General features: G+C 43.5%; 1 protein-coding gene and 1 pseudogene across 6 annotated transcripts in view; one reads left to right on the top strand and one right to left on the bottom strand.

Moving 5' to 3' along the window:
* Window positions 1-12,992: 12,992 nt before the first annotated feature.
* PAFAH1B2 (platelet activating factor acetylhydrolase 1b catalytic subunit 2) overlaps window positions 12,993-27,438 on the top strand; it is a 35,191-nt gene continuing 20,745 nt past the window's right edge. For 2 of the 6 annotated variants that reach the window (XM_036324226.1, XM_036324224.1), the window contains exons 1-2: window positions 12,993-13,118; window positions 20,869-20,956. In XM_036324226.1, the coding sequence (XP_036180119.1) occupies window positions 20,876-20,956 (81 nt within the window). In that variant the 5' untranslated portion in view covers window positions 12,993-13,118; window positions 20,869-20,875. Of the gene's footprint in view, window positions 13,119-13,696; window positions 14,859-20,868; window positions 20,957-27,438 lie in introns of those variants that run through there. The other 4 variants (XM_036324225.1, XM_036324222.1, XM_036324223.1 and 1 more) reach the window with 4 other exon arrangements.
* LOC118664267 lies at window positions 24,433-25,727 on the bottom strand (annotated as a pseudogene).

Raw genomic sequence — 27,438 nt, 5'->3', positions numbered from 1 at the left:
GCCTTTGGTCGAGGTCTCAAAGCACCAGCACATAGGGTCCTTTAAGAACTTGCAAAGGGAACTGGAAAAACCCCATATTGGGGAGACAAAGAGGGTAAGATAGTATAAATACAGGAAACTTCCTGTGTGATTTCACCCAGAATTTGAGAGACATTTTCCTCTGGGCCCGCGCGTAATAAATGTAACTCCATCTCTCTAAGCATTGCTTGGTTCTTCTCTGGTTTTTTTTGTAACATACAGGGAGGAACTGAAGTGTCTGGCATCAGGGTGAGAAGTGGAGGGGCAGCCTTCTCCCAGCCAAAGGCCTTTTTTCGTTTGTTTTTTTTTTCCCCCGAGCTTTCCTCCCACAAAGCCAGCAGGTGGTGCCATATAGGAGTCTCTATTAACATGGCTCACGCTGTTCATTCACCCAGCCCTGGTGATTCCCTGAGACCCTGTCCCACCCAACATGCAGACCCATCCAAGCTATTTCCAGTGACTTTTCTGTACAAATGGCCTCTCTGGCCTCATGCTTTGGACTTTGCTAAAATATCTCAAATAAGCAGCAACTGGCCTCTTCAGACCTGCTATCTTTGCTAAGTAGCCCCAGGCCTAGCACTTGCAACAGCTGTTCTTGGTGCACAGCTTGGCCTCTCCTGGGCATCTCCAAGCCCAGCACAAGCAGCAGCCATATAGGTCCTCTGTAGCTCGTATTGGGTAGTCCCAGTCAGGGCACAGGCAGAGGCTAACCTTGCACCTCCTGTGAGTCTTCAGAGCCAGTGCACCTGGTGGACAGTTTCAGATCACGCCAGATTACAACTCTACACATCCATAAGCAGCACACTCAAGCGGCAGACTCAGTGAGGACCAAATCTCCCACTGAAGCAAGTCCCGCTCCATAGGGTCAACACCTGCACAGCAACTCCTCCATTGTAGTCCCAGGTGGTCCTCACAGCAGATTGGCTTGGGTCATTCCCTCCCAGAGATGCAAGCAGCAACAAGGTTTAACTATAGCAGTACACTGCACACAGCCCACACAAAGGGGGCAACTGGAGCATCCAGCTAGAACAAGTTACTGTGGAGACTGTACCACTGGGCCCTATAAGACACCTACTACACAAGGCCACTGTACCAAGTAGCAGATCTACCTAATACATAGAAATAAGCATAAAGAAGCAGCCAAAATGCAGAGGCAAACAAACAGGTCCCAAATGAAAGAACAGGAGAAATCTCCAGAAAAAGAACTTAATGAAATGGAGGCAAACAAACTACCAGATACAGAGTTCAAAACACTGGTTATAGGTATGCTTAAGGAACATCCCTATATGAAAAGGGATACAGAAACCATGAAAAAGAACAAGTCAAAGTGAAGGATATCCTGAAACCTATATATTTTATTAACCAATTTCACCACAATAAATTCACTTAGGGAGAAACCAAGATGGTGGCATAGGTACACACCGGAGTTTGCTGCCTCGAACAACCACTTCAAAAATACAACTAAAAGACGGAACGGACATCATCCAGAACCACAGGAAGGCTGGCTGAGTGGAAGTTCTACAACTAGGAGGAAAGAGAAAAGCATATCGAGACTCAGAGGAGGCACAGTGCTGAAGTAAAATACTAAGGTGCGGAGTGCATGTGGAGCGCGCTGGCAGCTGAGGGCGTGGTTGTCGTTTTCAATCGGGAGGTAGTCTCATGCTGGGAGCCGATCCATCCTTGCTGTTTTAAGGGACCTGGCATATATGGCATACTGTTCTTAATATGTTTGCTCACCTTCTTGGCACTATGTGTTTTAACCAAGGTCACCTCTCTGAGAAAGGTTGTTTCCCCAGGTAGGGATTTTCCCCTGAAGTTAGGGAGGGAATAAAACCCCTTAACTAAGTGCCAGGCGGGTAATTAATCACTTTAACTACGAACAATCATGCTTAAGCTACATAATCTTTACTCCCTGGAATGGAGATAAGAAACGCCCTAACCTTTGGAATAGAGATTGATAGGATTGGAATCAACTGGTATAAATACAGATATAACAAGACAACAGGACACAGAACCAAGACACAGAACCTAGACACAGAACCTACACAGAACCTAGAGACAGAAGAACTTCGCTGGAGAGAACATGGCAAAAGATCCTGGACAGAAACTGGCCACAGAACCTAGACACAGAACCTAGCGAGAGAACCTGGCTGAAGAACCTAGAGACAGAACCTGGCTACAGAACCTGGATAGAACATGGCAAGAGAACCTGACTAGAACCTGGTGACCGAACCTGGCTGGAGAACCTGGACAGAACCTAGCGAGGGAACATGGCTACAGAACCTGGCTGGAGAACCTAGCAAGAGAACATGGACACAGAACCTGCCTGGAGATCCTAACCAGAACTTGGCTGGAGATCCTGAACAGAACTTGGCTGGAGATCCTTGCTAGAGATCCTGGCTAGGCTGCTGATCAACTGAACGCTGTCTCCGTGTCATTCCTTCTTCGCCGACTCCGTCCACACCTTTGGGGACCCCTGGACCCACTGGGGCTGGACCCCAACAGTCTCAGGCTCTGAGCTCCAGTTCCGGGCGAGTCTCTAGGGACCCAGACTCATATGGGAGAAGCGGGACTGTCTGGCATCAGTCGGAACTTGAGGGCAGCTTTCTCTCCGTGGGGCTTGAAGCGATTACTGGGACACTGAAAAGCAGGGCCTCTGAGGGCAAGACTGAGAGCAGCCATAATTGCTAACCCCGCCCTGTTGATCCCGTGGGACCTGCCCCGCCCAAGCCCTGCAGGGAGACTTTTGCTGGATAGCCTCAGGCAAAGGCTAGATTAGCACCTCCCTAGAGATCCAAGAGCCAGGAAGCCCAGAGGTCAGAGTGGGACCATCCAGTTTGCAGCTCTGTGGAACCATAAAAGACACACTCAGGGGGCAGACTCAGTGAGCACCAAAGCCCCATCGAAGCAAGTCTAGCCCCAGAGGGGTGTCTCCAGCACAGAAGTTCTCCCACTGCTGACACAGCTGATTCTCACAGCCAATTGGCCTGGAGGTCAATTCCTCACAGTGATAACTACAACAATCAAGGCTTAATTACAAAAAGACTGTGCACAAAGCCCACAAGGGGGTGCACCAAGAGTGTCTACCTCAGGTAATTGGGACACTTAGCACAGAAAGGCACTCTATCGACACAGCAAAGCATAAAAAATGCCGAGACAAAGAAACAGGACACAATTGGAGGAAAGCAAACTGCTGGATATAGAGTTCAAAACCACACTTTTAAGGTCTTTAAAGAACTGTCTAGAAGCCGCCGATAAATTTAATAAGGCCCTCGAAAAGACTGGTGAGAACGCCAATAAATGTAGTGTGATCTTCAAGAAGACTGGTGAGACCACCAATAAATGTATTGAGATCTTCAAGAAGACTGGTGAAACCCTCAATGTTGTGATAAAGAACCAACTAGAAATTAAGCATCCACTGACTGAAATAAAGGATATTATACAGGCTCCCAACAGCAGACCAGAGGATTGCAAGAATCAAGTCAAAGATTTGAAATACGAAGAAGCAAAAAACACCCAACCAGAAAAGCAAAATGAAAAAGAATCCAAAAATATGAAGATAGTATAAGGAGCCTCTGGGACAGCTTCAAGCGTACCAACATCAGAATTATAGGGGTACCAGAAGAAGAGAGAGGGCAAGATATTGAAAACCTATTTGAAGAAATAATGACAGAAAACTTCCCCTACCTGGTGAAAGAAATAGACTTACAAGTCCAGGAAGCGCAGAGAAGCCCAAACAAAAGGAATCCAAAGAGGACCACACCAAGACACATCATAATTAAAACACCAAGAGCAAAAGACAAAGAAAGAATATTAAAAGCAGCAAGAGAAAGACAGTCAGTTACCTACAAGGGAGTACCCATACGACTGTCAGCTGATTTCTCAACAGAAACTTTGCAGGCCAGGAGGTAGTGGCAAGAAATATTCAAAGTGATGAATACCAAGAACCTACAACCAAGATTACTTTATCCAGCAAAGCTATCATTCAGAAGTGAAGGCCAGATAAAGAGCTTCACGGATAAGAAAAAGCTAAAGGAGTTCATCACCACCAAACCAGTATTATATGAAATGCTGAAAGGCAGCCTTTAAGAAGAGGAAGAAGAAGAAAAAGGTAAAGATACAAATTATGAACAACAAATACATATCTATCAACAAGTGAATCTAAAAATCAAGTGAACAAATAATCTGACGAACAGTATGAACTGGTGATTGTAATAGAATCAGGGACATAGAAAGGGAATGGACTGACTATTCTTGGTGGGAAAGGGGTGTGGGGGTGAGGGAAGAAATTGGACAATAATCGTGCACCTATGGATGAGGACAGTGGGTGGGGAGTGAGGGCGGAGGGTGGGCTGGGAACTGGATGGAGGGGAGTTATGGTGGGAAAAAAGAGTAACTAATGTAATAATCTGAACAATAAAGATTTAATTAAAAATAAATAAATAAATTCACTTAAAAAAAAGAAATGAAGGACACATTAACTAAAATGAAGAATAATTTACAGGCAATAGCAGTAGAGTAGATGAAGCCAATAATTAGTCAATAATTTGAAATATAAGAAAGCAACAAACACCCAATCAGAACAGCAAAAAAAAAAAAATAATCCAAAAATTTAAGATAATGTAAGGAGTCTCTGGGACAACTTCAAGGGTACCAACATTGACATCATGGGGGTGTCAGAAGGAAAAGAGAGAGAGCAAGAAATTGAAAACCTATTTGAAAAAATAATGACAGAAGACTTCCCTAACTTGGTGAAGGAAATAGACATATAAGTCTAGGAAGCACAGAGAGGCCCAAACAAGGTTAACCCAAAGAGGTCCAGGCCAAGACACATCATAATTAAACTGCCAAAAGTTAAAGACAAAGAGAGATTAGAAGCTGCAAGAGAAAAGCAGTTAGTTGCCTACAAGGGAGCACCAATATGAATTTCAGCTGAGCCCTGTCCAGGTAGCTCACTTGGTTAGAGCATTGTCCCAACATACCAAGGTTATAGGTTCAATCCCTGACCAAGGTACATATAAGAATCAACCAATGAATGCATAAATAAATGAAACAAAAAATCGATGTTTCTCTCTCTCCTTCTCTCTGTCTCTAAAATCAATCAATAAATAAAAACTTAAAAAACACTGTCAGCTGATTTTTTCAACAAAAACTTTGCAGACCACAAGGAATTGGCAAGAAATATTCAAAGTGATAAAGAGCAAGAATCTACAACCAAGATTACCCTACTCAGAAAAGCTACCATTGAGAATTGAAGAACAGATAAGGACCTTCACAGACAAGAAAAAGCTGAAAGAGTTCATTACCGCCCTAACCGGTTTGGCTTGGTGGATAGAGTGTTGCCCTGTGGACTCAAGGGTCCCAGGTTCGATTCCGGTCAAGGGCATGTACCCCGGTTGCGGGCACATCCCCAGTAGGGAGTGTGCAGGAGGCAGATGATCGATGTTTCTAACTCTCTATTCCTCTCCCTTCCTCTCTGTAAAAAATCAATAAAATATGTATTAAAAAAAAAAAGAGTTCATTACCACCAAACCAGTATTGTATGAAATGTAATGTCTTCTTTAAGAAGAAAATAAGAAGAGAGAAACTAAAACAAAACAAAACACAATCATTTTTACCATTGCAACAACAACAACAAAAAGATACCTAGGATTAAACTTAACCAAGAAGGTAAAAGATCTGTACTCGGAAAACTATAGGACATTGAAAAAAGAAATAGAAGAAGATAAAACAAGTGCAAGCATATTCCATGTTCAAGGATTGGGAGAATTAGCATCATTAAAATGTCCATGCTACCCAAAGCAATCAATAGATTCAATGCAATCCCTATTAAAATACCAATGGCATATTTCACAGATCTAGAGCAAATAATCCAAAAATTTATATGGAACTAAAAAAGACCCCAAATAGCTGAACCAATCTTGACAAAGGAGAACAAAGTTAGAGGGATCACAATATTGGATATCAAATTATACTACAAAGAACAGGCATATAGATCAATGGAATGGAATAGAGAGCCCAGAAATAAACCAATGTCTTTACAGTCAATTAATAGTTGGCAAAGGAGTAAAAACATACAATGCACTAAATATAGTATATTCAATAAATGGTGGTGGGAAAATTGGACAGATGCATGCCAAAAAATGCAACTAGACCACGTCCTTACACCATACACAAGAATAAACTCAAAATGGATTAAAGTCTTAAATGTTAAACTCAAAACGATAAGAATCCTAGAAGAAAAAATAGGCGGTAAAATATATGGGCATTTTCAGTAGCAATATTTTTTCTGATATATCGCCTCAAGCAAGGGAAACAAAAGAAAAAATAAACAAATGGGACCACATCAGACTAAAGAGTTTTTTTACAACAAGGGAAACCATCAACATAATGAAAAGATAACCCACTGTTTTTGTGATTAATCACTATGCTTTCATTATGTCCAATTTGTAACAATGAAAATACGTCCTGCATATCAGATATTTACATTACGATTCATAACAGTAGCAAAATTGCAGTTATGAAGTAGCAACGAAAATAATTTTATGGTTGGGGGTCACCACAACATGAGGAACTGTATTAAAGGGTCGCGGCATTAGGAAGGTTGAGAACCACTGCTCTAAGAGAACTTTACGATTTAGCAACAGGAAGAAAACAACCTCGTATTTCTTTTTCTTTTTTTGTTTTTTATTTTATTTTATTTTATTTTTGTTTGTTTGTTTTTTGTGGATTTTTTTTTCGTTTTTCTTTCTTTTCCTTTTTTTTTTTTTAAATATATTTTATTGATTTTTCACAGAGAGGAAGGGAGAGAGATAGAGAGTCAGAAACATCGATGAGAGAGAAACATCGATCAGCCGCCTCCTGCACATCTCCCACTGGAGATGTGCCCGCAACCCAGATACATGCCCTTGACCGGAATCGAACCTGGGACCTTTCAGTCCGCAAGCCGACGCTCTATCCGCTGAGCCAAACCGGTTTTGGCATCTTTTCCTTTTTTTAACCTCGTATTTTTTAATGGGCAAAATTGTTGGACAGGCACTTTGCAAAAGAGATATATATAAATGGCCAAACAACAACAACAACATGAAAAGATGCTTAATAATATTAATCTTCAGGGAAATGCGAATTAAAACCACAAGATATCACCACACACCCACTAGAAGAGCTACAATGAAAAAGACTGACAATTCTATGTGTTATTGAAGATGCACAACAACTGGAATTCTAACACACTGCTGGTGGGGGTGTAAAATGATAAATCGCTTTGGAAAACAGTTGGGCAGTTTATTTTATGTATTTATTTTTTTTATAGCTCTCAATATATTGGTCAGTGCTGTTTGGGCAGTTTATTATAATGTTCAACATACACTTGTCATAGAACTCAGCAATCCAAGAAAAATGAAAACACATGTCAACCAAACTAAAGAATCTGGGTGGGTTCATAAAACCTACCATCATTAATGGAAAAACAACTTGAAGGACAAGCTGTCCTGGTAAATTTCAGTCAATTTGCCTCATAGTCAGAAAACAATTTCTTTTTACCTATCACCAACTCCCACTATATGGAAAATACAGACTGGGAATGGGGCTCTGTGGGGGAGGGGGAGGTTGTGAATGGAAAGTGAAGAGAAAGATAGTGTGTGTGCCATCAGAATTATGTTCCTGCATGAAACCGAGGGAAGGGAGGGTGCAAGTTTAGAACTAGAAAGGAACTTAGCAATGATCTGGTCCATCATTTTTTGTTAATTTGTTATTAAGCCTCACCTGGAGATATTTTTTCCATTGATTTTTGGAGTGGAAGGGAAGGAAGGGAAGAGAGAGACAGAGACAGAGAGATGGATGTGAGAGAGACACATCAATTGGCTGCCTCCCAAAGGCACACCCAACCAGGGCCAGGGATGGAACCTGCAACCCAGGTATGTGCCCTTGACTGGGAATGGTACCCGCAACCCTTTGGTGCGTGGGCCAATGCTTTAACCACTTCGTGGCACCAGCCAGGGCTCTAGTCTGTCTTGCAGACTAAGAAACAAAGGCTAGGGAGAAACTAAGATGGCAGCATAGATAAACACCGGGAAATTGCTGCCTCCCACAACAATTGAAAAATCTTCTAGGAACACAAAATGGACATCATCCAGAACTACAGGAAGGCTGGCTGAGTGTAAATTCTACAACTAGAAGGAAAGAAAAGCACACTGAGAGCCAGAGGAGCTGCGGAAGTAAAGTGCAGAGGTACGGGGGCTCGCGCGCGCGGAAAGGGGCTGGCACCTGAGGACGCGGCTGTCTTTTTGAACCCGGAGGAAGTCACAAGCTCCCGACGGCTCTGAGCTCCGGTTCCGGGAAGTCTCTGGGGACCCAGGGCTCATACGGGGAGAAACTGGACTGTCTGGCAGCGGGCGAACTTGAGGGCGGCTTTCCCTCAGAGGTGCTTGAAGCCGTTACTGGGACACTGAGATGCGCGACTCCTTAGGGCAGGGCTAAGGATCCGCCATAGCTGCTTGCTCCGTCCTTTGATTCCTTGAGACCCCGCCCCACCCAGGCTGCGGCAGAGGCTTTTGCATATGAATGCCCCGGCCCTTTGCAACCTGATAATTACCTAACTGCAGCCGGGCCAGACAGACCCAGAACTTCCAAGAGAAGGCCCAAGGCCCCACAGCGGCTTGCATTGCTTCACAGCTGAGCCTCATCAGGGCACCTCCAAACTCCAAAAAAGGAAGGGGAATCTGCAGTTCTCTTCGTAGCTCCTGCTGTGTAACCGCAGGCAGAGGCTAAATTAGCACCTCCTTAGATCCAAGAGCCAGTGTACCCAGTGGTCAGAGGGGGACCATCCAGATTACAACTCCTCAGATCCATAAGGGACACACTCAGGGTGCAGACTCAGTGAGCACCAAAGCCCCACTGAAGCAAGTCTTGCCCCAGAAGGGTGTCTCCAGCACAGAAGTTCTCCCACTGCAGACACAGCTGATTCTCACTGCCAATTGGCCTGGAGGTCAATTCCTCCCAGTGATCCTACAACAACCAAGGCACCAAGAGTGCACCAAGAGTGTCCACCTCAGGTAACTGGGGTGGCTGAGACACTGGGCCCTACAGGACACCTAGCACACAAAGCCACTCTATCAACACAGGGAAGCAGCCAAAATGCGGAGACAAAGAAACAGGTCACAAATGGCAGAAATCGAGGAAAGCAAACGACTGGATATAGAGTTCAAGGCCACGTTTATAAGGTTTTTCAAGAATTTTATGGAAACTGCCGATAAATTTAATGAGTCCCTCAATAAGTATAGTGAGACCCTGGAGGACATGAAAAAGGACCAACTAGAAATTAAGCATACACTGACTGAAATAAAGAATAATTTACAGAGATCCAACAGCAGACAAGAGGATCCCAAGAATCAAGTCAAAGACTTGAAATACAAAGAAACAAAAAATACCCAACCGAAAAAGAAAAAAAAAAAGAGATTCCAAAAATATGAAGATAGTGTAAGGAGCCTCTGGGACAACTTCAAGCGTACCAACATCAGAATTATAGGGGTACCAGAAGAAGAGAGAGGGCAAGATATTGAAAACCTATTTGAAGAAATAATGACAGAAAACTTCCCCTACCTGGTGAAAGAAATAGACTTACAAGTCCAAGAAGCGCAGAGAAGCCCAAACAAAAGGAATCCAAAGAGGACCACACCAAGACACATCATAATTAAAATGCCAAGATCAAAAGACAAAGAGAGAATCTTAAAAGCAGCAAGAGAAAGACAGTCAGTTACCTACAAGGGAGTACCCATACGACTGTCAGCTGATTTCTCAACAGAAACCATGCAGGCCAGAAGAGAGTGGCAAGAAATATTCAAAGTGATGAATAGCAAGAACCTGCAACCAAGATTACTTTATCCAGCAAAGCTATCATTCAGAATAGAAGGTCAGATAAAGAGCTTCACGGATAAGAAAAAGCTAAAGGAGTTCATCACCACCAAACCAGCATTATATGAAATGCTGAAAGGTATTCTTTAAGAAGAGGAAGAAGAAAAAGGAACTCTTACCATTTGCGACAGCATGGATGGAACTGGAGAGCGGATAAACACCACAGGATCTCACTCATTTGTGGAATATAATGAACAACATAAACTGATGAACAAGGACTGATCCAGAGACGGAGAGGCATTGATTGGACTGTCAGGCCTTGGAGGGAAGGTAGGGGAGGGTGGGGGTAAGCGGGAAAGATCAACCAAAGGACTTACATGCAAGCATATAGGCCTAACCAATGGACACGGACAACGGGGGGGTAAGGGCATGGGGGGGGGGGTAGAGGGTAACGTGGGGACAAGGACACATATGTAATATCTTAATCAATAAAAAATATATTAAAAAAATAAATAAATACATTTCAAGTATTAAAAAAAGAAAGAAACAAAGGCTAGAAGAAGGTAAATAAGCCGTAGCTTTTGGACAAGAACCAGGGCACCCTGAAGCCTCGTTTAGAATCCTCTCCACCATACCATGTATGTATTTTTTTAATGAATTGTTTAGAAAGCTAAAACAGAAAAATCAGGAGACAAGCTCTCAATAAATTTCAGAGTTCAGTGACATTGAGATTTTGCCAAAATACTAAAGACTGCCTAAGCCGATGATGGCGAACTTACGACACACGTGTCAGAGGTGACATGCGAACTCATTTTTTTGGTTGATTTTTCTTTGCTAAATGGCATTTAAATATATAAAATAAATATCAAAAATATAAGTCTTTGTTTTACTATGGTTGCAAATATCAAAAAATTTCTATATGTGACACGGCATCAGAGTTAAATTAGGGTTTTTCAAAATGCTGACACGCCGAGCTCAAAGGTTTCGCCATCACTGGCCTAAGCCATAAAGGTATTTAAATATTTGCAGAGACTAGTTAAACTAGGTCTAGTATTTCCTAGGGGCACACCTCCCTTATTCATGTTTCTCAATTAAAAAGTTGAAAAAAACAAGAAGTAGACCGGCCATTGGTTGCACACAGGCACACATTCAACCCTTGATCATTTCATTCCTCACTCTGCAGTATTTTATGAGTGTCCATTATGGATCAAGTACCCCACCAGGTACTAGGAATCCACAGGACAAGGTTCTGCCTAGCTCAGAACTCACAAGGGAAGACAGTATGTTAAAGTGGTGGTTACATTAAAGTGTGTTGAGTATTAACACTGGGGAAATGCCAGATTTTATAGATTTATCCCTGGAGAATAAGTCCAGCTGTTTCTCTTCTGTTATTACTGGGCTGCCTCTTTATTCCATCATTTGAGTTCCCCAAACACGAGCTCTTCTCAATAAAACACTGAAAACAACAAACATTTCCTGAGCACTTCCTGGTGTGCCATACATGGTGTGAACTTCTGCAAGAGAATTCCAAGGTAAACTAGTAATGTAAAATGCATTTTATATGGGGACAAAGTTACTTTGGATTATATATGACTGTTAAAATTAGTGCCACTTGACAAGCACAGGTGATCTCAGAAGTAATTTGATATGTCTTGAAACTTTAGGCTCCCAGGTTTTTATAGTATTAACAGTTTTTGTCAACAAAATTAAATCCCCTGATCATTTTTGTGGTGCTACTGTATTCTGGGCACAGGTATGAATGACTCCCATCCTTCCTTAAAGGGTCAGCTCAGTCCAGCAAGTGTTGCTCAGTGGTTGAGCCTGGACCCATGAACCAAGAGGTCACTGGTTCGATTCTGGTCAGGGCACATGCCCGGGCTGCAGACTCCATCCCCAGTAGGGGGCCTGAAGGAGGCAGCCTATGGATGTTTCTATCTCTCTACCATTCTCCCTTCCTCTCTCTCTAAAATCAATAAAAACATTTTTTTAAAAAGGGCCAGCTCAGAGCACTACTCTACATAGCCTTCCTCTCTACCCTTAACAAAACTCGAGTTTTTGTAGCATATATCATAGTAGAGGCCTGGTGCATGAAATTTGTGCACGGGTAGGGTCCCTAGACCTGGCCAGCAATCAGGACTGATCGGGCCTTCCTTCCCCAGCTGCCAGGTGCCAGCCAGAGCCTTCCTTCACTCCACGCCACCCCCTGGTGGTCAGCGCATGTCATAGCAAGCGACTGAACTCCCAGTCTCCTGATTGAACTCTGAGGGGGCACGTTGCATATTAGCCTTTTATATATAGATAGATATTAGCCTTCTTATATAATAAAAGGCTAATCTGCAAATCGACCCAACAGCGGAACCACTGGTTCTATGATGCACACTGACCACCAGGGGGCAAACATGCAGCACAGGAGCTGCCCCCTGGTGGTCAGTGTGCTCCCACAGGGGGAGCACCTCTCAGCCAGAAGCTGGGCTCATGGTGAGCAGTGCCGGCAGCCAGACATCCCTGAGGGCTGCAGGACTGCGAGAGGGTGCAGGCTGGGCTGAGGGACACCCCACTCCAGTGCACAAATTTCGTGCACTGGTCCTCCTGTTTTCAATATTGACCATATGTATGTCTTCCCCTAAACCGGATGGATCATTAAGGAAAAGACTGTGACTCGCCATCCCCCTACAGAGGCAGTCCCCCAGAATCCGTACTTTCGTCCTGGAAACAGAAATTCCATCATAAATGTATGGGATTGCCTCGTTAACCTTGGAGCCTCACTGCCCTCCTGCTTGCAGCAATCTGGGTTATTGCGTGGGGTGGAGAAGGAAGCCAGGTCGGCTGGAGGGAAGGGAATGGCGTCAGCGCGAGGTCACGCCACATGGTCCCGAACGTCATCTCTGCACGGCGGTGACATTAACGCGGGATGGAGGGATGCAGCTGGAGGGAAGACAGGAGGCCCCAGCGCGCAGCCTACAGTCCAAAGAGGGCCAGACACGGAACAAAGCGGGGACCTCCCGGGGCGTGGCCGGCCATCAGCGCGCCGGAGCAGCGAGGGAGAGTGGACAGCGGGGAGCCACCCCGAGGCCCGGCAGGATGGGGCGGGACTTCCGGGATCCATTTGCCTGAGTGGCGGGGGAACCGGAAGTGGGGGCGCTGCCGCTGGTGTTGGGTCGAGGGACGCGCCGGAGTGGGGCCGCCGGGACTGAGCGAGCGACAGACGCGCCACCCGCCGCCGGGGCCAGCACGGACCCTCTGCCTGAGTGAGTGCGTCCAGGGTCGCGAGAGCTGCGGCTCGGAGGGGGCGTTGGAAGGGCTGCGCTTCGGTCTCGCGAGCGGCCCGCGGCCTCCCCTCCCCCGCCCCCCGGGCCTCCCCGCCTCCGGGGCCTCGCGCGCCTGCCCCCCGCGCCGCCTCGCCCCGGGGCCCAGAGCCTGCCCAGCACCCACCCCCACGCCTGTCGGCCCCGGCGCTCCCCGCCCCCCGCCGTCCCGCGCGGAGGAAGAGCGTGGCCGGGCGCCCCTCCCGCCGCCCCGAGGACGCCTCCAGCCCGGCTGCCTGGCCCGGCTCGCGCCGCGGGCGCCGCTGGCCGCAGCGCTGCCTCCCGTCCAGCTGCTGCCTTTCCCTCCGTCCCGACGTCGCGCGGCGACCCCTCCTCGTCGCTCTGGCCCGGGAGGCCGACCCCTCCCCGTCGCTCTGGCCCGGGAGGCCGACCCCTCCCCGTCGCTCTGGCCCGGGAGGCCGACCCCTCCCCGTCGCTCTGGCCCGGGAGGCCGACCCCCTCCTCGTCGCTCTGGCCCGGGAGGCCGACCCCTCCCCGTCGCTCTGGCCCGGGAGGCCGACCCCTCCCCGTCGCTCTGGCCCGGGAGGCCGACCCCTCCCCGTCGCTCTGGCCCGGGAGGCCGACCCCTCCCCGTCGCTCTGGCCCGGGAGGCCTTGAACGCGGGCCCACCAGTGCTCTGTTTCTTGGCGGGGCGCCTCTCCTCCCCCTTTTGTTGAAAAATCTCAACTCTTGAGGAACTTCTCCACGCGCTCCTCTGATGAGCCTAACAATCCGCAGACGGTCTGACGCCGGAGGCCTCCCCTAGCGGCCCTGCAGCCCGGCAGCTCGCTTCAGAGGTGGGCCCGGCGAGGCTGCTTTGCCCGGGTCGGCCAGCGGCTCCCGCCGGCCGCGGGACGGGCGTCCTCAGGTGCGTCCGCTGGGCGGGCCTGGCCTTCGGGGCGCAGGTGGGTGATGCCGGGCGCGGTGACCCCCTGATCTCCGTCGCCAGCCCCGGCCGCCCCGGCGTTGCCTGACCTTTCACACGCAGACCGTGAGAAAACCAGACATTGCCGTGCGCCGCCCCATGGGGTCGGGAAGACGGCCCGGCCCGGGACCCCAGCAGCTCTCCGTGCCCCTTGCGGTGCGGGAGGGGAAGGGAGGGGAGGAAGGAGAGGAGGCCGAGGGCGTCCCGGAGCCTCGGAGCCGCCCCGCCTCGGGTAAGCCCGTCTCTGGGTTCTGCTCCGGGCACGTTGTTCTCGTACAAAGGCCGCTTCCTCGCGGCAGCGGGAGAGGAGTCGGGGGTGCCCGCTCTCACTCGCTGGCTGGGGCTTTGGATAATAAATTATGGATGTGCTGGAACCTGGGGACCCTCCCGCCAGCCCCGAGGCAGGGCATTGGGGGGGGGGGGGGGCTGCCTTCCCTTCAGGACCACCCGCCCGCCAGCTGCCTCGGAAAGGAACGGAGAGTCAGGTCCGGTCCGGGTGGAAGCGGCTGAAGCTTCATTCTCGGTGCGACCTTCCCTCCGTTTCCTGGTTAAACCACAGAAGCAGCCACGCGGCTGGAGAGCGTGAAGTTAATGCTGTGTTGGCCCCGGCTGCCGAGGAGACCGCTGCCGCGTGCCTGGCGGAGGCCTCCGGGAGCTGGTGTCGCTGTCCTAGCACAGTTACGGAGGAAGGCAGGCGGTGCAGGGAGCTGGGGTGCTGTGCCCTCCTCGCATCCCCCCAGAAAACCCCTGCTAATGCGGTGAGGCTCGCCTGGAACAGCCCTCCTGCTCGGCTAACAAAACTCGTGCGGCATGGTTCTCCCTTAGGCTGGGTTTTTCCAACTGCACCTGCAGCTGTGATCTCAGAAGTCAGTGCTGCGCAGGGGACATGGTTAGGAGTCAGGAAGGTGAGGTGGCAGTCACCTCCCTCCCTGTTGGTCCTTTCTGATGTGTTGTTGATTACAGCTTGGCCATGCTGAATGCCGCTGTGTCACAATAGCGCTCTCCACCTGAGGGAGAACCCAGACTCACTCAGGTTTTTGTGACCTACCCCAGGCTCTTCTCTGGATAGCGCTTTCCCTTCCTTCCTTCCTTCCTTCCTTCCTTCCTTCCTTCCTTCCTTCCTTCCTTCCTTCCTTCCTTCCTTCCTTCTTTCCCTCCCTCCCTCCCTCCCTCCCTCCCTCCCTCTCTCACATTATTTGAATCTTTTGAATGAACCAGGCTGTACATTTCCATCCTGGTTCTTAAAGAGGAGGTTGCATGGGCTTGTGGCTGTTTTTCTTTACCTGATGTTTAAAAACGTTACCAAGCCGAAACCGGTTTGGCTCAGTGGATAGAGCGTCGGCCTGCGGACTGAAAGGTCCCAGGTTCGATTCCGGTCAAGGGCATGTACCTGGGTTGCGGGCATATCCCCAGTAGGAGATGTGCGGGAGGCAGCTGATCGATGTTTCTAACTCTCTATCTCTCTCCCTTCCTCTCTGTAAAAAATCAATAACATATATTAAAAAATAAAATAAAAACGTTACCAAGCCATAGGCATCTGTAAAAATGAAAGCTACTTTGTATTGTAAGATTTTGATTTGTCAAAATAATACACAATCCAAGTGTCTGAAGGTACAGAGAAACAAGTTTCTGCTCCCTTTGCCCTTATAGCGGAAAAAGAAGGGTGACTTTGTATTCATAGTTTAAAAAAAAGAAAAAGACTAGCTAATTGGGAATATTATGTGATCCTCTCCCAGTTCTACCTGCCTGGTAGTCTCAAAGAAATGACATTTGTTCCTGAGTTTCTCTGTTCATACAGCTTTTTATTTTGCACATGAAAAAATTTAGGACCAAGATGAAAGTATTTTGCTGAGGGTATCAGAATGCCATTAAGTTGGGGTAATGGTAATAGAAGATATAAGTAAATTGGCTTAGTAAAATAGAATTTGTCATTGTTTCATGTACTGCAAGCATGTCAAACTCAAAGGCTAACACAGGCCAAATAAACAAGGTTTAAGTTTTTGGGGCCGCAAAAAAAAAAAAAAAAAAAAGCTTCAATTTTCATAGAAACATAGGTTTATTTCGATAGAGACATGCTGAATACAAAGGGCTAAAATACATGAGTAATCATTAACAAAATAATAGAACATTTTAATAAAAATTAATATTTTTTCTTGAACATTAAGTATCAGACACTAAATAACTGCACAAATTAATAAGCGTAACGCAAATAAACCTATTTTTCTTATTCTCCAGAAGAGAAATATTTCCTGTTGTGCACACCAAACAAGTCAGTCCAAGACTAATGACATGGCCATCAGCTGCTAAAATATTTGCTGCTAGTGTTAGTGGAGAGAAATGATGCGCCTGCGCGTATGGCGTATAAGGGAAATGAATGCAACACGATTATAGTCATCAGTCATTAGCAAACTTTCTAGTTTGTTATTAATAATTATGTATAACAGGATATTGTAGAAATTAGGTTACGAAATTTTTATTAAAACGTTTCTTACAGCCCTGGCTGGTGTGGCTCAGTCGGTTAGAGCATTGTCCCCTGCACCAAAAGGTGGTGGGTTCAATTCCCAGTCAAGGCACATACCCTGCTTTCAGGTTTGATCCCCGGTCAGGGCAACCAATTGATGTTTCTCTCTCACATCAATGCTTCACTCTCTCTCCCTTTCTCTCTCTAAGATCAATTTAAAAAAAAAAAAAGAAATATCCTCATGTGAGGATTGAAAACGTTTCTTACATACCATTTTATTGGCTGGGCTGCAAAAATATTCGTTGTGGGCTGCGTGTAGCCCCAAGGGCCACGAGTTTGACATGCTTGATGTACTCTTTTCTAATGTCCTTTGCTCAAGTGTAATAGGCCTTGGAGGTATATCACCAGAGTTTAAATCCCAGCTCTTCCTATCTCAGAGTTCCCTAAAACTGAGATTTAGTTTTATTTAAATAACAGAGGTCCTATCCAAGCACACTATCTTGTAAATAGTAAGTTCTTAATAAAACTTACTTGCAATTATTATTCTAAATCAGTTGTTTACTTGTTGGAGGAACTTTGAAAATCCATGTCTGTAAAATGAGTCATAGGCCTAAATAGATCTTACGGTATAAACCACTGGTCTTGAAAGTAGAGTATGTGCACACACTGGCATGCATAAGAGGATACATTGTAATACAGGAGAAAATTTAGAACTTCTTTCACTTAATTTTTATCTATAAAAGGAAAATAAACCTTGCTAATACATATGTTATATACAGATTTAAAATTTCGCATAAATACACATACTGGGATGCATTTTTTAAAGTTTCTAAAACAAAAAAATGTTTGGACCACACTAATTTGGACCAGTCTTTATTCATCTGCTTTAGTTCACTTTATGCTTTCCTATTAGGTATTCTCCTAGCCTCTCTTTTGACTCTTTGTTGGAGGAATCTGCCTTGAAAGACAGGTCATGTGGATTTGTAGTCATATTTGTTAGAAACTTGACTCACTCTATATTCTATCCATGGCTTTATTTTCATCTTTGGAGACATGCAGAATAATCCTAATATCCCTTCCTAGTCATCTTTGAATACTTTGACAGCTCTTTATGTCCTGTGTCTTCTGCTTCTTCCCCAACCAGTTTTTCTATAGTTATCTAGTTTATACATACCCATTTTTTAAAAACTGTTCTAATGTGAAAGATTTTCAAATTTCTCATCATCTTGGCCCATTTCCTCTAGACACTCTCCAGTTGTCAAAATTCTTTATAAGTTTTTCAACAAGATTTGAACATGGTATTCCAAGAACTACAATGAGCTTAAGGACCTACCTGCACTTTGTCTTTATGCGGTGAGGGATGTATTTGAATACATTTTATTATGAAGGTATTCATATTGATAGTTTGACACTCTTGCTCTTTATTTTTTTATTTTTTAAGATTATTTTTATTGATTTTAGAGAGGAAAGGAGAGAGAGAGAGAGAAACATCAATGATGAGAATCACTGATTGGCTGCCTCCTGCACACCCCCTACTAGGGATCAAGCCCATACATCCCAGGCAAGTGCCCTTGACTAGAATTGAACCCGGGACCCTTTAGTCCGCAGGCCAATGCTCTATCCACTGAGATAAACCGGCTAGGGCTGTCACTCTTGCTCTTTAAACAATCCCCAGTAAAAATAGTTTCAATTATATAATAGTGAGAATAGGAGAGATTATTTTTCTCCTTCAGTAGTGATTCTCAATTATACTCTTTTTAAACTGTAAATTTCACTTTTGCCTCAAAATACCTAACATGTTAAGTGTTTCCCCAGGTGGGAAAATAAATAGAAAAAATTAATGAAATGGTTGGGTTTCTTAAATCTAATTTAAAAGTTAAGTTAGGAAATAGACTTTTTCAGTTAGTGAGTGGAAAATGGAGCTGATTGTTCTTATATTTCTTTACATTTTATGTCTAATTTTGAAATCCATAAGGTGGAAAATGTTGATTGCCCTTTATATATCTTAAGGCCAGTAGAGCTTGTGATCAGCAGGGAAGTAAGGTACTTTTAAAATTAAAACTATTATTAAACACTAGAGGCCTGATGCACGAAATTTGTGCAAGAGACCTCTGGGCCCTCGCAGCCCCAGCTTCGTCCGGAAGGTCCTTCGGCTGTCCAGTCTAAATAGCATATGATGCTTTCCTTATTATAGATTATGTCATATTTAACCTGAATAGCAGACTTAATTCTATAATTGAACTTAGACCCAAAGACACTTTCATAGATGTTTAATGGGTTTAAAAAAGCGAAAACCTAAGATTAAACAATTCTACATGGCTACTTGTTTTCATCTTGTATTTCTTCCTGATTCTTGTATTTTTACATTGATGTTTTTAGCTCCGTATAGTATTTATGTATGTCTTTTGAATGAAATGGTTAGATGTAAGGCCCTCTTTAGGGAGTCATCTATGAATTCTTTTGTGATCAGTGGGCCAGATGGGGGGGGGGGGGGGGCGGTGTCAGACAAACCTAATTTCAGTCACTCACCATGCAAATTACCTAAATTGTCTGATCCTCATTTTTCTCATTTTGCAGCACTTTTGTGAGGATTGGATACAAAACACATATAGTCCTTCATAGAAGGATGTTATTTTTTTGATAGTTGCAAATTTTAGTAATCTAAAGAAATATATACATAGAGAGTAGGTGGTATTTTACATCTTCAGTCAGATATGGGTCTAAACGTGAACCTAATTTTTTTAGACCTAGTATAATTTAGAGCTGCGCTAATTTGTTTGTATAATCAGTAAAACTCAGTCCTCCTTCCGAGAAAGCTTAGCTGTATTTGAGGATGGCAAAAGAAGGAAAAAGATGAGTATGGCCTCCTTTTTTTTTTTAAGGCTACTAATAAAAACTTTATTTGCAAATGTTGACATAGTGTTTAAGTCAAAATTGAAAGCAACGATAAGCAATTCCTTCGCATAGTTATTACCTCTGACCAAGGAAGGCATAATAAGAATTCACTTGGACAGATGTCTCTCATAACCTACCTAAAAACGGGATAGTTCATAAATTCTCTAAACTGCTCTTTTCTGCTGTGGTCAGTCCTTGATCTTTAGCTGTAAAACCTAGTAAACTTTGGCATACTCTAATGCTAGTATTCTAAGTTACTGAAAACCTCTATTTAGCATTATTTCTCAAGTCTGGGCAGTTTTCTCATTCTGAATGCTTAAATATTTAGACCACAAACTGAAATACCAGTAGAAAAACATTCATCTTTAGACAGGTTGTACAGTTAACACATGGCAAGAAACTAACAAGAAAATTTAAAAATCTAGAACATACAAATACTTGAAAAGTGGCCTCCTTTTTTATAAGCCACAAAATTCAAGATTTTTCCCTTTTTCATCATCCTTTGCATTTGCCAAGTGCCCTCTTTAGCCTAATGTCTCTAATATGTATTCTCCATTGTTGGTTGAAAGCAGTCTGGTTTCTTATTTGTCTTTCTAGAACAGGGGTGGGGAACGTCTGGCCTGTGGGCAGTGTAAGGCCTGTGAGATCATTTGGTCTGGCCCTGCCAAGGCATTATGGGTGAGTTAATTAAACATTTGACCAAATACAGCAGGCTAATTTAAGTTGTTAAGTTTGTATGGCCCATAAATGCTGTTATAAATACTCAGATGGCCGCGGGCAGAAAAAGCTTCCCCACACCTGTTCTAGAAGATGAGCACTTCTAATTTTTCTGAATTTCACTTATTCTTTCTTCTCCACTATGAGATGCCATCTTTGTGTTCATCGTTAATAAAATGTTCTTAGTGGAGACCTTTCATAAGTAAAAATACCTAGTAAATGTTTGTCAAGAACCAGGGCCAAAGCCTATGGCCAATTTGATCATAACATGTAGTACAGTTATTTGTGTAATGTTGTAAAGAGTGGATTCTAGTCACTGCTATAGTAATTAAGTACGTAACTAGCAGCCTAAAAAGTTCTAATGTAGATTTCATTGAACTATAGGTGTCCTTTGGTAGAATAGTAACATGCAATCATGAAAAATTAATGGAGCAGACTTTTTAAATATAATGCACTGTTTCTAAATGATACTCAGACCTGCCTGGGAGTTTAGTGATGCTGGATATTTATGGGACTTAAGCAGTTGTGTCCTGGAATTCATCTCTGTTGAAAATAAAGTTCAGTTGTTTTTGTTTCCATGCAAAGCCACAACAAAACTTAAATTTTATTTACTAGCATGTAGTACTTAAGTAAGCAATAACAAATAAACATTCCTGTTAATGGATGAAAAATGACACACACATTATTTTCCTCAGGTATAGAATGAGCCAAGGAGACTCAAACCCAGCAGCCATTCCACATGCAGCGGAAGATATTCAAGGAGATGACAGATGGATGTCTCAGGTAAAAGGAAGTACACATGTATTATTCACAAGAGATGAGCCTCTTCTGTTTTTGAGAGTCTTTTGACCAAAGCTGCAAAGGGTGTTTTTAATGGTCAACAAGAATTTATTACTATAAGTAAAAGTCTAACATTAGAAATCTCAGGCCTAATCACCATCTGCTGTTGGAACTGAGAAATATTTTGAAAGCATGGTAATTCCCTCTGTTAATTTTAAGACATAACAATGTCTCTACAGTATTCTTTTTGTATTGTAACAATTTTTGAATTTCAAAATGACACAAATATTACAAAAATTTTAAGAAGAACTTCCTATATCTTTCATCTAGACTTGCCAATTAAGATTCTTGTTGTGGAATCGAACCCATGACCCTTTGGTCCAAGGGCTGACGCTCTAATCACCAAACAACACCAGCCAAAGCACCAGTTAACATTTTGCCATCTACCTAATTGTGTCTGTATCTATTTGTATATGTACCCAAAATACTGTGTTTTTCTGAACCATTTGAGGGTGAGTTACAGTCATTATGCCTCTCAACCCTAAATAGTTCAGTGTTTTCTAAGAACAATGACATTTTCTTACATAACTACAGTGGAGTTATTAAAATCAAGAAACTTAACATTGATATACAATTACCCCATTTCAAAACCATATTCAGATTTCTCCAATTGTCCCAATAATCCTATATAATAAAAGGGTAATATGCAAATTGACCCTAACAGCAGAACAACCATGCATCCAGTCACTATGAGGCGCATTAATCACCTCTCGGTCCCTTTCCCTAGCCGGCAGGCTCTGATCTCCCGATGGTGAACAGGGAACCGGGAGTGGGTGGTGGGGGATGCTGGTGGCTCCAGGCCAAGGCCCCCACCCCGCTGGTCGCCCCACACACAGAGGGCGACCTAAGGCAAGGGCAGTGGTGGGGCCGGCGAGTGGACAGGAACAGCCTACCTCTCGGTCCCTCCCCCTAGCCATCAGGCTCTGATTGCCCGATGGCGAACAGGGCACTGGGGGTGGGTGGTGGCAGGGGGCAGGGCCAGCTGTGGGCAGCTGGAGAAGATGGCCCTGATCGCAGGCCAGGCCTGGGGACCATACCCATGCATGAATTTCATGCACTGGGCCTCTAGTGTTGTTTATATCAGTTTTTTTCCCCAGTCTGGAATGGAATCATACATTGCATTTATTTGTCATATCTCCTATTCTTCTTTAATCTGAAACATTTCTTGGATTTTGTTTTTCATTATATTGACATTTTGGAATAGTATAGGCCAGTGGTCGGCAAACTGTGGCTCACAAGCCAATGCAGCTCTTTGGCCCCTTGAGTGTGGCTCTTCCTAAGCCTTAGGAGTACCCTAATTAAGTTAATAACAGTGTACCTACCTATATAGTTTAAGTTTAAAAAATTTGGCTCTCAAAAGAAATTTCAGTCGTACTGTTGATACTTGGCTCTGTTGACTAATGAGTTTGCCGACCACTGGTATAGGCCATTCATTTTTTAGAGTCCCTCAATTTTGAGTTTATCTTTTTCCCCATAATCATGATTCAGAAGATGCATTTTTGGCAGGAATATCAGTGAAGTGGTATCTTTAGTGCATCACATCACATGGAAGGCACATGATGTTTGTCTCATTGGTGATACAGTAAATCCTCATTTGTCATCATCAGTAGGTTCTGTGACTTTAAGCAAAATGGTGTCTAATGAAACCAGTTTTAATATAGACTAATTGGTATAATAAACAAGAGTTAAGTTCCTATAACATCTCATCAAAATAACAAAACAGCGTGGAACAAAATGACATCATTCCAGGACCTGCTGTATTAACTTTGATCCCTTGGTTAAGATGCTATTGGCCTAAACCAATTCTTGTTTTTTATCGTATGGACCCATGGGTTCTTATTTTATTCAGTGGGTTATAGCCATTGTAATTTTGAAGCTCAGATTATCCCAGGTTTAGCAAGTGGGAATCCTTTAGGCTGGCCCCTTTATCTTCTCAGTGTGTCCCATTGTTTTTTAGCACTTTATTTTCTTCAATATTTTAGCTTCCTTTTAATAAGACATTGTCACTGAGTAGTAACTATATTTAACCTTTATGTTTCCGACCATATTACCTCTTTGAAATAATAAGTCTGATTTTAAGTTCCCAGAGCTTTATGTTTTAGTATCTAGTGATTCTACTTATACTCTTTATAGTTGTGTATTCTCTTTCTGTTTTTGTCTTCCCAGGCTTAAAACATCAGTCTATCAAAAGCTTATTCTGAGTGATAGTTAGGTGTTTCCCAACTGTTCTCATATGGATTAACTACTTGATTATTCTTTCTTAGTCTTCCTCATTTGTTTATATCTTTAAAAAGAACTTAGGAGCCTGGCCAGTGTAGCTCAGTGATTGAGCATTGACACAGGAGCCAGGAAGTCTCAGTTTGATTCCCAGCCAGGGCACATGACTGGGTTTCAGGCTTGATCCCCAGTAAGGGGCGTGCCGTAGGCAGCCAATCAATGATTCTTATCATTGATGTTTCTGTCTTTCTCTCCCTCTCCCTTCCTTTGTCTAAAAACCAATAAAAACATATTTAAATAAATAAATAAATACGAATAAAATAAGTATTATGAAGTGTTTTGAGCATCAATATATTTGTCACACACTCTAAAAAAAATAAAACATTGCTAATAGAATTGCTATTCCCTGTATACTCCTCACCGATCACATTTCTCAGTTTCCTAAATTTTGTTTTATTTTTTTTTCATGTATTTGCATACTACTTATATGTAATCTCTTTTGTGTTGAACACATTATAGTGTATACAGTTGTCAGATTATAATGTTGTATACCTGGATCTTATATAGTGCTATTCACCAGTATTACCTCAATAAATTTTTTTAAAAAATAATACATAGTATTTCTTGCATATTTTAAACTTTTTATAAATAGTATTTTTCTGAATGTATTTTTCCACAGTACATCATACATATTAAAAGTGTACCTATAGTTTATTTTCTTCCTGTCAATAGTATTCCATTGTTCTGTATCAAAATACCAGAATGGATTTGCCCATTTTTTTCATTGATGGACATTTAGGTCATTTATAATTTTATTCAAAGTAGTAACTAAAACATAGGTGCTTTTCTTTTTTCTGGCACAAATTAGCAGGCTTTAAATAATTAGCGGTGACTGAAAAAATTAATCAAAGAAGAAAAACAGATGTGAATATTAAAATTTTTTTAAGTAAAAAATTACACAAGTAATGTAGAAGGAGTAACTTTACTAAATATTAAAATACATACACAGAACTTTTTTAAAATATTTTTTTATTGATTTCAGAGAGGAAGGGAGAGGGAGATAGAAATATCAGTGATGAGAGAGAATCATTGATTGGCTGCCTCCCACACGCCGGAGCCCACAATCCAGGCATGTGCCCTTGACCGGAATCGAACCTGGCACCCTTCAGCCTGCAGGCTGATGCTCTATCCACTGAGCCAAACCAGCTAGGGCCAGAACTTGTTTTTGTTTTTTTGTGTTTTTTTCAGGCTTAATTCACTTTATTTTTCTTGTATAAAATTATGTGGTGGCCATAGCTGGAGCCTGGGTCCTCTGCACAGAAACTCTGGTGTGGGTCTCTACAAGATGGTCAGTGAATTCCTGATAGGGAGACTTGGTGAACACATTCTCTTTCCAGAAACCTGGGGTGAGATAGCTGTAGGTCTTAGAGATGGCATCAAAGGTGGCCTTGGCAAAGTTGCCCAGGATGGCAGTGCAGCCCCTGGCTGATGTGTAGCAGTCGTCAATACCAGCCATCATCAGCAACTTCTTAGGCACAGAGGCCAAGACAATGCCCGTACCCTGGGGGCAGGGATGAGGCGCAGAGTACAGAGCCACAGCGGCCAGTCACCTTGCAAGGTACCGTGTGGGGCTGGCCGATCTTGTTTCCCCAGTTAGCCTCCCTGCACGGGGACAATAGAGAGCTTGGCCAGGGTAATGGTTCCATGGATGGCAGTGGCTACTTCCTTTGAGCACTTCACACCCAGACCAACATGTCCATTGTAGTCTTTAATGGCGACAAATGCCTTGAACCGGGGTCTGTCCTCTGGCCAGCACGTGTCTGCTTTTGCACAGGCATAATCTTCAAGACTTCATCCTTGAGGGATGCCCTCAAGAAAAAGTCAATGATCTCAGATTCCTTGATGGGCAAGGAGAATAGATAGATTTCCTCTAGGGATGTGATCTTCATGTCCTTGACCAGGTGGCCCAGCTTGCTGACAGAGATCCACTCCTTGTCCTTGTCCTTGGCCTCCACGAGCTGCGCGGCCTCGGCCTCTGCTCCTACCCGGCTGCTGCCAAATCCTCCACGGAAGCCACTGCACAGCACCGGCATCATCTGCCATTTGGTGTTTCATCGGAAAAGAAGAACAAAGCCAGAACTTGTCTTTTAACTGTAGTTCTCCAGTGAGAGAACCTGGGCTCCTTGGAGAAATGATTGATTCTACAACTGGAACAAAGGAAATAAAAGATGGGCCTGGAACATCTTGTGGTGCAAGAAAGCAAGGAAGTGCTCAAAAAAACAAAAGGAAAAAATGGGTGGCAGCACTGAAGCGGTGTATCCTCAGGGCATCACAGAAGACGTGGTACTGGTTAACTAAAAAAAACCCCAGATATTCCTGAATCCCATTCTATAAATGATTGGATGAATAGTAGGGGTGGAGGGACAAATCTTTCTTACAGGATAATTTTTCTTTTGTTGAAAGTATTACAGATGTCCCCATTGACCCCTTCTAACCCTTTTCCCCTCCCACCCCCACCCCAGTCCTTCACCATACAGAATACTTTTTTAAAAAAAAATAAATATGTTGTGGTGACCCCCAACCATAAAATTCTTTTCGTTGCTACTTCATAACTGTAATTTTGCTACTGTTATGAATCGTAATGTAAATATCTGTTATGCAGGATGTATTTTCATTGTTACAAATTGAACATAATTAAAGCATAGTGATTAATCACACAAAAAATAAATAAATAAAAAATAAATAAATAAATAAATAAATACATTTTTATTGATTTCAGAGAGGAAGGGAGAGGGAGAAAGTGATAGAAACATGAATGATGAGAGAGAATCATTGATCGTCTGCCTTCTGCATGCCTCACACCAGGGATCAAGCAGGCAACCTGGGCATGTGCCCTGACCAGGAATCAAACCGTGACCTGGTTCATAGGTTGACACTCAACCACTGAGCCACACTTTTGATAATGGAAAAGAAAAGAAGATTAGAACACCATAGTAATAATTACAGTAGGCAAGATCTACTAATGAAATCTGAAATTGGAGACTTTAAGGAGGAAAAGTCTATTTGGCTAGCCTCAGAGTATTTCCCTATAAATTAATTTTGTGATTTTAATATAGGACCACATACCATTTGATACCCTTCTCTCCAGCAGGTGGAACTTTAATGTGGGCTGTGGATTTAGTGTCTTACTTCTAACAAGTAGAGAATGTAAAAAACAAACAAACAAAAACACCTTTATAGTGGAGAACTGTAGCAAACTCCACCTTAACCAAATAATTGATGTTAACATCACCAGTAATAAGTCATATCAGTATCATGTGCCCCCTGATAAAACAAGGGCACATCACCTCTGGTAGTCTTCCAAAAGAATCCATAACCTCATGACAAAACATCAGACAAACCCACATGGAGGGACATTCTACAGAACACTGACCACAATGCATCATGGTCAGGAAAGGCCAAAAATCTCCCGCATTGGAAGAGGCTGGAGACATGTAGACTAAATGCAACATGATATCCTGGGCAGGCTCTAGGGACAGAAAAAGAACATTGGTGGGAAAATTAGTGAGATTTGAATAAGCTATTTTAGTTGATGGTATTTACCAATTTAGTTTTGACAAGTGTATCATGCTTATTTATGTGAGATGTTGGGAAAAGCTGAGTGAAGGACATATGGAAATACTTTATTATCTTTGAATCTCTTTTGTAGAACTAAGATTATTTTGAAAATATTGAGAAAACTAATTGTGATTAAAACAAATATTCAAGTTCTAATCAGTACTACCCTCAAAATATTGCCAAAATGCCACCACCACAAGAATATAAACAACATAAACCAGACAGGAAGTCAAGCACTCACATTCCTTAAAAATAAGTTGGGGAGATAGTGACAGAGGGAGGGGAAAGCTATAAATTAAAAGGGATTTAAGAGAGCCCGACTGGCATGGCTCAGTGGTTGAGCATCAACCTATGAACCAGGAAGTCACAGTTTGATTCCCGGTTAGGGCACATGCCCAGGTTGCGGACTCGATCCCCAGTGAGGGGTGTGCAGGAGGCAGCCGATCCATGATTCTCTCTCATCATTGATGTTTCTAGCTCTCTCCCTCTCCCTTTCTCTCTAAATCAATGAAAATCTATATATATATAAAAGCCTAAGTGATTGTTACAACAGAACGACTGGTCGCTATGATGCGCACTGACCACCAGGG

Source organism: Myotis myotis, unplaced genomic scaffold (assembly GCF_014108235.1).
Source record: "Myotis myotis isolate mMyoMyo1 unplaced genomic scaffold, mMyoMyo1.p scaffold_m19_p_10, whole genome shotgun sequence".
In the NCBI taxonomy this organism is placed as follows: Eukaryota; Metazoa; Chordata; class Mammalia; order Chiroptera; family Vespertilionidae; genus Myotis; species Myotis myotis.
Note: the sequence above shows the minus strand (reverse complement) of the source record. Positions and strands in the feature narration are given on the sequence as shown.